At 42.3% G+C, this 11,967-nt stretch overlaps 1 protein-coding gene across 1 annotated transcript in view; it reads right to left on the reverse strand.

Moving 5' to 3' along the window:
- Positions 1-9,602, reverse strand: part of LOC311247453 (PH domain leucine-rich repeat protein phosphatase 1-like) — a gene marked incomplete at both ends in the record, with an annotated part of 48,832 nt that extends 39,230 nt beyond the window's left edge. The window contains one exon of the mRNA XM_084338495.1: positions 9,533-9,602. Within this exon, the coding sequence (XP_084194621.1) occupies positions 9,533-9,602 (70 nt within the window). The remainder of the gene's footprint in view (positions 1-9,532) is intronic.
- Between the last annotated feature and the right edge of the window lie 2,365 nt (positions 9,603-11,967).

The following is an 11,967-nucleotide window of genomic DNA, read 5'->3' on the forward strand; positions in this document are numbered from 1 at the left end:
AGAGAGCCCATATGAATTAGAGAGCCCATATGAATTAGAGAGCCCATATGAATTAGAGGAGCCCATATGAATAAATTGAGTATTTGTTTGCGGGTGAGTGTTTGTGTGTATAAAGAAATATGAGGGGGTCCATGTTAACTTGTTGGAGCACGAGAGCGGAACCTGCAGTAGGAGAATTACACTAAGAAGATGGGATGAAACAGAGTTGTGTACTATAGGCGCACGGGGAAGGCTGAGAAGTGGCTAGAAAACGATTCTCGTTCCCACCTCGGCGGACTACACAATTTTCACTCTAAAGATCTATTGGTGTAGATTTAGGAATAAAATGTTCTCCATTACAATCCTGGCCGTTTTGCGCAATCAGAATTTTAAAGTCGGGACTAGATCTTTCCTCGCGAACGGATACTTGGTCACCACAGAGGTTTTTTTTACGTAATTGGTGCGAGTTCGGTCACGTATATTGTGCTCGACCAATAGCAGCTCTCTTTGTTGCAAGGATACGGCCGTCGGATGACAACAAATGACATCCACAGATTAACGTTACGTCAGAACATGACGAAAATGGGACAAAAAACACCTTCTAAAGTTCTAAACAATGTTATATGCATCTCACGTCCGTTCAGAAAGAACGTGTACAAGATTTTACACAGACACGGTGGGATAGATATAGAAACTTCGTTGAACGGTGGCTTAACCTACCAGGCCAGAATCAAACCATTGTGGAGACATACAAACATTGATTAGAGATCGATTTGTGTCATAAATGTCATGATATATCTGTATATCGTGTATGTCATAAATGTCATGATGAATTGAAAATGGGGGACCCTGATTAGATTAGATTAGATTGTACTTTATTGTCATTATATTTGCATACAACGAGATTTGGGACTCAAACATAAGGTGCTAAGACCATCAAAGGTAGACTGGTCTAGGGGTCATTCACATTTCCCCCTCCTCCCACACTGTGCAACATCCTGATGTGCAATATCCACAGTGCAATACCCACCCACTACCGTCTGACACTGTGATTGTTATTTGTGTATTGCTATTCTGTATATTGTTGTTATTTTGTATATTGTACAGGACTGTAACATTGTCTTATTGTATAGCATTTAATGTTTCTGTATAGGATTTTATGTTTCTCTTTTATTACTTGTGATCTTATTACTGCACCTTAGGTTTGAGTCCCAAATCTCGTTATATGCAAATATAATGACAATAAAGTACAATCTAATCTAATATAATCAGGGTCCCCCATTTTCAATTCAGATACAGATATATATCATGACATTTATGACACAAATCGATCTCTAAACAATGTTTGTATGTCTCCACAATGGTATGATTTATTCCTAAATCTACAACAATATATCTTTCACCCAGAGTGAAAATTGAGTAGTCCGCCGAGGTGGGAACGGGATGAAACGATACAGCTTTCACCTTACGGCCTACTAGGAGGAAAAGAGACGTTAGCAATGAGGAGAAATAGAAAGATAGAGAGCGAGAGAGAGAGAGAGAGAGAGAGAGAGAGAGAGAGAGAGAGAGAGAGAGAGAGAGAGAGAGAGAGAGAGAGAGAGAGAGAGAGAGAGAGAGAGAGAGAGAGAGAGAGAGAGAGAGAGAGAGAGAGAGAGAGAGAGAGAGAGAGAGAGAGAGAGAGAGAGAGAGAGAGAGAGAGAGAGAGGGAGAGATGACAGCTAAAGGCATATCCTGTCACCTATGGTGTAGATTCAGATGGAGGGTGCTGCTATGAGGCTGTGTTCAAATCCGCCTGACGACCTTTGTCGCGTGTCATACTCCTGTCTCTCTCTCTCCCGACATTCCTGTTAAGCAAGTAATTTGTGATAAGCCTCTATGACAAAAGGGTCACGAGTTGGTCACGAGTTGTGAAAAGGGGCATGGCTGAGGTATAGGGGGAAACCTACATCCATGAAAAACTACTCTCTACTGAATCCAATTATTCCACAATCTCTAGGAGCAGATTACATTAATGAAAGGGGGCATGTGTGTGTGTGTAGAAGCAGAACTGTCTGTACCACTTGTAAAACCAATTGACTGTATTATCATTAGATATGTGTTTGTCCCTTTAAGATGTTTTTTTTTATGTGCATGTGACCCCCTTGTGCCCTGGGTTGATTAGCTGCACCTGCCTGCACACTCTAGAAATCACAGAATTTTTTTTAAAACCACCAAAATGAATGACGCAAAAGTGAAACACTGCATTACTTTTCAAAGCTTTTCTGTGAGCAAGAAGACAAACCTAGGTTCTGAATATTCTGCCATGGAAAATTAGGAAACATTTGGGCAATATTGGCCACAATAAAATCGAATTATTCCCATGCATGCTCATGATCATGGTGCGAAACATCTCAGAGGAGTAAATTATTTGGAATGGCCAGACCGTACAGGGCTGTACACTGCAACGAGATTATCGCAAATTGCCCCTTTAATTGGCCGTTGCGATTGGTAAATAATATTTGGGGGCGGGCTTGCGAGTAGTGATTTCAAGCCTTGCATTCGCATTTCACTCCTAAATGATCCAAGGCGTGTGATGACGCTGAGCACTCAGGTATGATCAGCGGGGGAAATCAACTGAGCACTCACTCTGATAGACTGGCTGACTGTCTGATTTAGCTATGAAGAAAAGTAAAGTTAGTAGTAGGGATGGGAATCGATGGTTCCTAACTGGGTTTTGGTCATATGCTCCCGAAATTCTCCCGCTGTTTGGCTGCTTCTATGTGCAGTGAAAACTACTCGAAATGCTTTAGAACCTAGTCATTGATTTAGTTCAGGGTTAGCCGCGGAGCTAACGCTAGCTAACGTGAGCTAATCAAGCTCACAGAGAGAGATAAACAGCTGACAGCAGGTAGTACAGGTACAAATACAATAAAACAAGGGGTGGGGGCTGTTGTGTAAACCTTGTGTCGCATCAATCTGGTCCACACGTTACTCGTTCATATCTCAGCCCGTGCTGAGATATGCCCATTCCGCGGTCTGTTAATAAAGTTTTCAATCAGACAGATGTATGGAAAGGCTTTTATTATAACATTCGTTGAGGTAAAATCATTATGCCTCATTTAGTCATCCTGCGGAGCACTGGTCTCCTACTCGTCGGCCGCGGGGAGCTAATGTTAGTAGCTTTGTTGTTGTCAGAATGGTACAATACAGTACAGGAGGATGAAGACCAGAAAAAGACTTTCGGCTTTTTTACATAAGGGTCCTCCATTTTCAATTCATCAAAACATTTAGAGACATACAAATATACAGTCGTTTCATAAAAATGCTAAAATGCTATTTATTGATTGATTGATTGATTGATTTAAAACTTTATTAACATATTGCAGAATGGGTACAGTACAGCTCAATACATACAATTGTTAAGGGGATGCAGACCAGAGAAATACTTTTGTCTTGTTTACATCAGGGTCCCCCATTTTCAATTCATCATATTTCATATCTAAATCATATAATATCTCATTGCTAAATATATGCAATATATAATCTAATAATCCAATAATCTAAATCTAATATAATATAAAAATGCTAAATGCATGGGTATTTTATTTTGTCTTTAATGTTATCTTGCAAACTCAAATACTGTCTTGGTAAGCCTCATAATGAATTGTTTGGGGTAAAAAAGAAAAACATCGTGATGTGTATCGTGTATCGCCGAAAGGTCAGAAAATATCGTGATATCATATTTAGGCCATATCGCCCAGCCCTAGTTGGTTCATTATAAAAGATACAAACCTGACAACAAAAGCACTTAAATGTTAAATAAAAGGACCACAGTAATGAGGCAGGAGGAACATATTTTTTTGCACTATAATGGTAAAATTGTTATTTAAAAATGTGTCCCTAAAACATATTTTTTGCCCCTAAATTTCTAATTTAGGGGCAAGTGTGCCCCTAGTGAAAAAGCTTAGCGTACAGCCCTGCCGTAGAACAGACCGACAAATCCACTTATACTACCTGCTCAGTCGCAACTAACAAGATAATGCTACATGTTACAGTTTGTAAATATTCAGTAGGGCTGGGAGGTATACCAAATATGAACATGGACATGGATCCATTCAAAGGTATTGATTTTTACAATACTGCCATCAATTACATATTGTGAAACATAGGCTAACATGATTTTTAAGTTAATCATAAGGTTGTTCCTTGCAGCAGTATTAAAAAGATTAAAGAAAATAACACATATACCATGACAATTGACCTATCTCAAACTCTGCTGTCTTTTCTTGATCGTCCAATCACAATTTTTACAGTTTGTCAGAGGAAAGCGACGGTTGTGATTGGAGGATCAAGAGAAAAAAAAGCATGAACCTGAAAGAAATGACATTTTACAGTTGTTTTCTGATTTCTTTTAAACAAATTATTTTGTATTATTGAACTATTTAATTATTATTGAGTTATTGCACTGCACTGGCAGTTGAACTGCATTGAACTGGCACTGAACAATGAACTGAACTGGCACTGTTTGCAGATGTACTGTTATTAACCAAACAACTTTCACATACCTGTAGGACGTATGGTGAAGGCTGTATCGTTTCATCCCGTTCCCACCTCGGCGAATTACACAATTTTCACTCTGGGTGAAAGATATATTGGTGTAGATTTAGGAACAAAAAGTTCTCCATTGACAAAATAGCCCATTTTGCGCAATCATAATTTTAAAGTCGGAACTAGATCTTTCCTCGCGAACGGATATTTTGTCACAGCAGAGTTTAATTTGACGCAATTGGTGCGAGTTCGGTCACGTATCTTGCACTCGACCAATAGCAGATCTCTTTGTTGCGAGAGCTGCTATTGGTCGATCCGGTGTCAACAAAGAGATTACATCCACACTCTAACGTTACGGACTAAAATGGACAGAAAATACCTTCTAAAGTTCGCAAAAAGGTTTCTAAACAATGTTATATGCATCTCACGTCCGTTCAGAAAGAACATGTACAAGATTTTACACAGACACGGTGGGATAGATATAGAAACTGCGTTGACCGGTGGCTTAACCTACCAGGCCAGAATCATACCATTGTGGAGACATACAAACATTGTTTAGAGATCGATTTGTGTCATAAATGTCATGATATATATTTGTATATCTGTATGTTGTGTATGTCATAAATGTCATGATGAATTGAAAATGGGGGACCCTGATTAGATTAGATTGTACTTTATTGTCATTATATTTGCATACAACAAGATTTGGGACTCAAACCTAAGGTGCAGTAATAAAATCACAAGTAATAAAAGAGAAACATAAAATCCTATACAGAAACATTAAATGCTATACAATAAGACAATGTTGGTCATGTACAATATACAAAATAACAACAATATACAGAATAGCAATACACAAATAACAATCACAGTGTCAGACGGTAGTGGGTGGGTATTGCACTGTGGATATTGCACATCAGAATGTTGCACAGTGTGGGAGGTGAATTACCCTAGACCAGTCTACCTTTGATGGTCTTAACAAATATGTGTGCCACCTGTATGGCCAGCCATCAGCTAAGAATGTGAATGATACTAGATATAAAGCATTCTGCATGGTATCGGCTTTGCCAGAACTCTCTATGCCCCCGACAAGTGGCACATTGTACCAACGCTGCAAAAGGGCAAATTACCAAGCAGCTATAATGAGACATTCATTGAAATCTATAATGTGTGCCCCTTTACCTGTTGGCAATGGGTGGCATGTCGAGGATGGGGAGTTAACAGTGACTATGACGGATGACTACAAATCCGGCCTCTGATAGTGTGTTGCAGGTAGTCCACTAAGGTTGCAAACAAGGACAATTTGAGACAGGAAGATGTTCATGTGTGTCTGCAAAACTGCCATGTACAATCTTTGTCAATGCCAAAACTGTGCAAATGTTTCTAAGGAAACCGAAGATAGGGCTACAGTACATGGGATGATGACTCAGATGATAGTGGTGAGGATGATTAACATCAGTCTTGCCTGGGAAGTGTGGTGGTGGATGAGGGTGTGGACTGGGTTGGGATGTTTTTTTTTAATTTTATTTAACCTTTATTTATCCAGGTAAGCAATTAAGAACAAATTCTTATATACAAAAGCAGTCTGTCCAGGATGTATAGGGCGAGGGGATTAGGATTATACAGTAGTAGTGTGATTTGTTTGTATTTGTTGAGATCAGTTTGACACTGATCTCTCCACACACCTCACTGTTTACTCATTTTACTCTGTATTGTATATTTTGTATATTGAATATTCCTCTTTACTTATTTACTTTCTTTTACTGTATGAAGCACACTCTCAGGGGCTCATACAGAAACAAGCATTTCATCGTAAAGTACCTGTATTTTATTGTGATAAATAATAAACAAACTTGAAACTTTAAACTTGTGTTAGTTGTGTATGAATAAACGAATAAACCTCCGGTCAGTCCTTCATACCAGCGGCCATCAGGCTCCACAACAGTGGGCAGGGACTGCTGCCAGACATCCAACTACAACTACTAGGAACCTAAAAAGGACAATAACACTACCTTATGCATACTGCACCTTTTGTGAATACTGTATATTTCAGTTAGTTAGTTAGTTAGTTAATTATATTGACTTGTTATATTGTTTACACTGCTTGTTTTTACTACATGTACCTCCCCTCCCCTCCCCCATGCTGCTATGATGCCTGAATTTCCCCAATGGGACCAATAAAGGAATATCTTATCTTGATTGATTTAAAACTTTATTAACAGATTGCAGAATGGGTTCAATACAGAACGGCTCAATACACACAATTGTTAAGGGGATGCCGACCAGAGAAAGACTTTCGTCTTGTTTACATCAGGGTCCCCCATTTTCAATTCATCATGACATTTATGACATACACGACATACAGATATCATGACATTTATGACACAAATCGATCTCTAAACAATGTTTGCATGTCTCCACAATGGTATGATTCTGGCCTGGTAGGTTAAGCCACCGTTCGACGCAGTTTCTATATCTATCCCACGTGTCTGTGTAAAATCTTGTACACGTTCTTTCTGAACGGACGTGAGATGCATATAACATTGTTTAGAAACCTTTTTCCGAACTTTAGAAGGTATTTTCTGTCCATTTTAGTCCGTAACGTTAGAGTGTGGAATGTGGATGTCATTTATTTGTTGACACCGGATCGACCAATAGCAGCTCTCTTTGTTGCGAGGACCTTGCAACAAAGATAGCTGCTATTGGTCGAGCGCAAGATAGGTGACCGAACTTGCACCAATTGCGTCAAATGAAACTCTGCAGTGACAAAATATCCGTTCGCGAGGAAAGATCTAGTCCCGACTTTAAAATTATGATTGCGCAAAATGGGCTATTTTGTCAATGGAGAACTTTTTGTTCCTAAATCTACACCAATATATCTTTCACCCAGAGTGAAAATTGTGTAATTCGCCGAGGTGGAAACGAGAATCGTTTTCTAGCCACTTCTCAGCCTTCACCATAGGGCCTACTGGCTGCGCCTACACATAATGTTAGTTGCGTCATGGGTCCGGATGGTTTTGCGCTTGTTCATGTTTTGAGGTGCGACAGTTGGCCAATCAAGCCAAGGGTTTACTATAGGTCAAATCCATAACCCTCTTGAGCTGTTGGCTTGTTACATTTTCAGCAGATAATGTGATGGTTCAGTTAATTGCACGACACCTCAGCTCATTAGGATGCAAAAGAACGGTGATGCCAGGCCGGACAATCAGGCTTTATAGCGGCAAATCATGGAGGCTGTTGCACTTGATTTGAGAGGCAAATGGAGGCTGCGCTTCACACACCAAGGCAAACCACACACTGTAGTGCGATGATAAACTGGCGGGAGGACCAGCGTGCCTAGTTATGTAATACATCTCTTTCTCCCCTTGCTTGCTCTCTCTCTCTCTCTCTCTCTCTCTCTCTCACACACGCACATGCCAAGGCTGTGGCCCCTCAGGGTTCTTAGTAACATGGTGGGGGAGGTGGGGGGGATGGGTTAACATTTTAATGAATGAATGTTTCAGATGTAAGTCGAGACCGTCTCTCCACTCAGGTGAACCTACTTCCTCCTTTCCTTTCCTCCCCCTTTACAATCTGTTCCTCCCTCTCTCCCTCTCTCTCTCTCTATCTCTCCGTCACACACACACCCCTATTTAGCTCTCCACTTCACTATCTCTAGCTGTCATCTTCACGGTCCCTTGTGTATCGTCTGCCTCGGTCTCTCTCTCTCACTCTCCATCGCACCGGTCAGATCAATAGCTCCAACGGGTGGTCTGGTGTCAGTTTGCGTGGACTCTTGAGTGACAGCCTGTGTACGGCCCACCCATTCAGATTCCTTGCAAACCCAAAGATTCATATTATGATAATATCAATGACTTCACGCTAACTTAAAAACCAGTATGGCCTTCAAAAGACAGTGATGATCGGGATGATATATGGCCTGCTAGCATCAGTGAACAAGTGTAACCTTAACCAAACAACTTTCACATACCTGGCTGCACCTACACATAATGTTAGTTGCGTCATGGGTCCGGATGGTTTTGCGCTTGTTCATGTTTTGAGGTGTGACAGTTGGCCAATCAAGCCAAGGGTTTACTATAGGTAAAATCCATAACCCTCTTGAGCTGTTGGCTTGTTACATTTTCAGCAGATAATGTTGTGATGGTTCAGTTAATTGCACGACACCTCAGCTCATTAGGATGCAAAAGAACGGTGATGCCAGGCCGGACAATCAGGCTTTATAGCGGCAAATCATGGAGGCTGTTGCACTTGATTTGAGAGGCAAATGGAGGCTGCGCTTCACACACGAAGGCAAACCACACACTGTAGTGCGATGATAAACTGGCGGGAGGACCAGGGTGCCTAGTTATGTAATACATCTCTTTCTCCCCTTGCTTGCTCTCTCTCTCTCTCTCTCTCTCTCACACACGCACAGGCCAAGGATGTGGCCCCTCAGGGTTCTTAGTAACATGGGGGAGGTGGGGGGGAATCGGGGGATGGGTTAACATTTTAATGAATGAATGTTTCAGATGTAAGTCGAGACCGTCTCTCCACTCAGGTGAACCTACTTCCTCCTTTCCTTTCCTCCCCCTTTACAATCTGTTCCTCCCTCTCTCTCTCTCCCTCTCTCTCTCTCTCTCTCTCTCTCTCTCTCTCTCTCTCTCTCTCTCTCTCTCTCTCTCTCTCTCTCTCTCTCTCTCTCTCTCTCTCTCTCTCTCTCTCTCTCTCTCTCTCTCTCTCTCTCTCTCTCTCTCTCTCTCTATCTCTCCATCACACACACCCCTATTTAGCTCTCCACTTCACTATCTCTAGCTGTCATCATCACGGTCCCTTGTGTATCGTCCACCTCGGTCTCTCTCTCTCGCTCTCCATCGCACCGGTCAGATCAATAGCTCCAAGGGGTGGTCTGGTGTCAGTTTGCGTGGACTCTTGAGTAACAGCCTGTGTACGGCCCACCCATTCAACCCTCTTCAATCCCGCTGGTCAGTACACCCTGCCCTCCCCTCCCCTCAGGCCAGCAGCAGCAGCAGCAGCCATCCCATCTCACCATGGGCCAGGCCTGCAGTGTCCTCGCCACAGCCAGCACCGTCGTGCTCAAGGGTAGCGTTGACAGCCATGGGTCACCGCGGCCCAGCCAGAGGATGCCAGCCACACACACTCATGAATGATGCAACGTGCTCCTTTAACCTTATTCAGCTCCGTCTCCCCACCACACAGACACACAAACACATACACACACACGCACATGCACACACACGCACAAACAGAAATCAAAATATTCCAGTTGTAGTACACACTCAAAGGGCGTTCAACACTGCCACACAATATAGGGGACCACCACTTCTCTCTTTATTTTAGCACCCGATGAGGCACTCTGCCAACACACTGAGAATGGACACCCACGATATGAGCAGCACTATAACATAAACATATATATATATGTACTGCCCGGGGCCTTATCATACACACAAGGTTACGTACATCAATACAGAACAGGGCATGTGGACCGATTAGCATCTGAACGTCTGCAACAGGGAACATGGGCTATGGATATATAGAATGGGGCGTGTGGAACGCATGGGCGGAAAACATTGACTACCAAACGCGGCTCATACATCACTGTCACACTTCAACAGAGCGTTCGGAGCAAGTTTTAACAAGAATAAAATTATCTTGAGCGATAAGAGCAGCGCGAACATGAAGTGTGGTTGTAACGCACCAACAAAACGCCCCTGCCAGATCGTCAGTGAGTGAGTGAGTGAGTGAGTGAGTGAGTGAGTGAGTGAGTGAGTGAGTGAGTGAGTGAGTGAGTGAGTGAGTGAGTGATCCCAATTTGCCGTGCATAGCCCATGACGGCGGCGGTCGCGCGTGTGACAGGGTGTGCAAGTTCTGTGTGAAGATGAAAGAAGAAGAAAAAAACTTCTGTCACATGAAACGTCTGTTTCTCACAATGCACAGAGAGGTGACGTAAAGGAAGCGCTTCTCATCGTGCTTTTCAGGGCCACTGTGTCACTGCAGCCTCCACATTCTGTCACTCAGCAGTCATTAACGGCCTGTATATGGCTCTCTATAGCGCCTATATAAAGCACACTGGGTTCTGCTGCAGGGAGAGAGAGAGATGGGACATTTTTAACCCTTGCATTGCGTTCACTCCAGAGGTCCACTTATGGTGTTCGTCTGTCTTTGACCGGCCCTGTAAGCACCCTCTTAGCACCCTGTAGTACCATGTAGTGCTATGTAATACCCTGTAGTACCCTCTAGTAGTACCATGTAGTACCATGCAGTATCCTGTATAGGCCTGCCACGATAACACATTTTGCTGGGCGATTAATTGCCCCCGAAAATATCGCGATAAGCGATATTATTGCGACCGGTTAGAGAATTTTTTTTTGGGAAATTTATTTCCCAAAACTTTTATTTTGAAGCCCACTGCTCCGTCTTTTCCTGTGTTTTAGACTTTTATTTTGAAGCCCACCGACCGGACCGGAAGTATTGTTGTGATTATCAGGTACTTTGGGTACCAGAAAAGTCACGTGAAACACTGCAGACCACTGATTGGTCAGAATAGAGACGCGTCTCTAGGATTTCATAATCATTATGTTTGCAGCAGGCACAAGTGCAATAAACAAAGGATACAGTCACTGTGTATTCTGCCTCATTTATTGATTAAACAAAACCGACATCAACACAATTTGCCACCGAGCGGAGAGTTTAGTCTCGCAAAAAGATCGCTGACTTGTTAAGGCTTGTTGTTAGGTTAGGTGCTAATGTTGTGCTAGCGTTTTAGCATGGCTATCGTACATAGCGTGATCAATATAACTCGCTATTGATGGTTTGTATGAGTAACGTTAATGCTAGTAGAATAGACACAACGTGAGGTAATCACCATCCATTTTAAACCGGTTATTACCTAATGCTAACGTTAGCAAATAGACGCGACTGGTAACGTTACAGCTTGTTAGCCTAATGCTAACGTTAACGTTAGCATAGACAGCCTAGCTAACGTTAACGCTTGTAGAATAGACACAATGAGAGGTAACGTTAGCGTTAGCAGAATAGACACAACGAGGGTCTCGTTAATGTTGTTATTGATTGATTGATTGAAAACTGTGTTTACTCTGTTTGTATGAGTAACGTTAATGCTAGTAGAATAGACACAATGAGGGGTAACGTTAGCCCCACGGAGCTCCTGTGCTGTGCTCTGTAGTAAAGCCAGCGGCCCGCCTCCCAACACGGACAGTGACTGACAAGGGGCACTGGGTCCGCCTCATTAAAACAAACGCGCAAATAGCAATTAATCGCGCCCGTCAAAATCATTGCATTCATTTTAATTATCGCGGCAATTAATCGATTTATTGCTTATCGCGGCAGGCCTAATCCTGTAGTACTATGCAATACCCTGTAGTACCCTCTAGTACCATGTAGTACCATGCAGTATCCTGTAGTACCATGTAGTAGTTTCAAGTTCAAGTTTGTTTTTAT

This window comes from Notolepis coatsorum, assembly GCF_963971535.1.
Source record: "Notolepis coatsorum genome assembly, contig: SCAFFOLD_1070, whole genome shotgun sequence".
NCBI lineage: Eukaryota > Metazoa > Chordata > Actinopteri > Aulopiformes > Paralepididae > Notolepis > Notolepis coatsorum.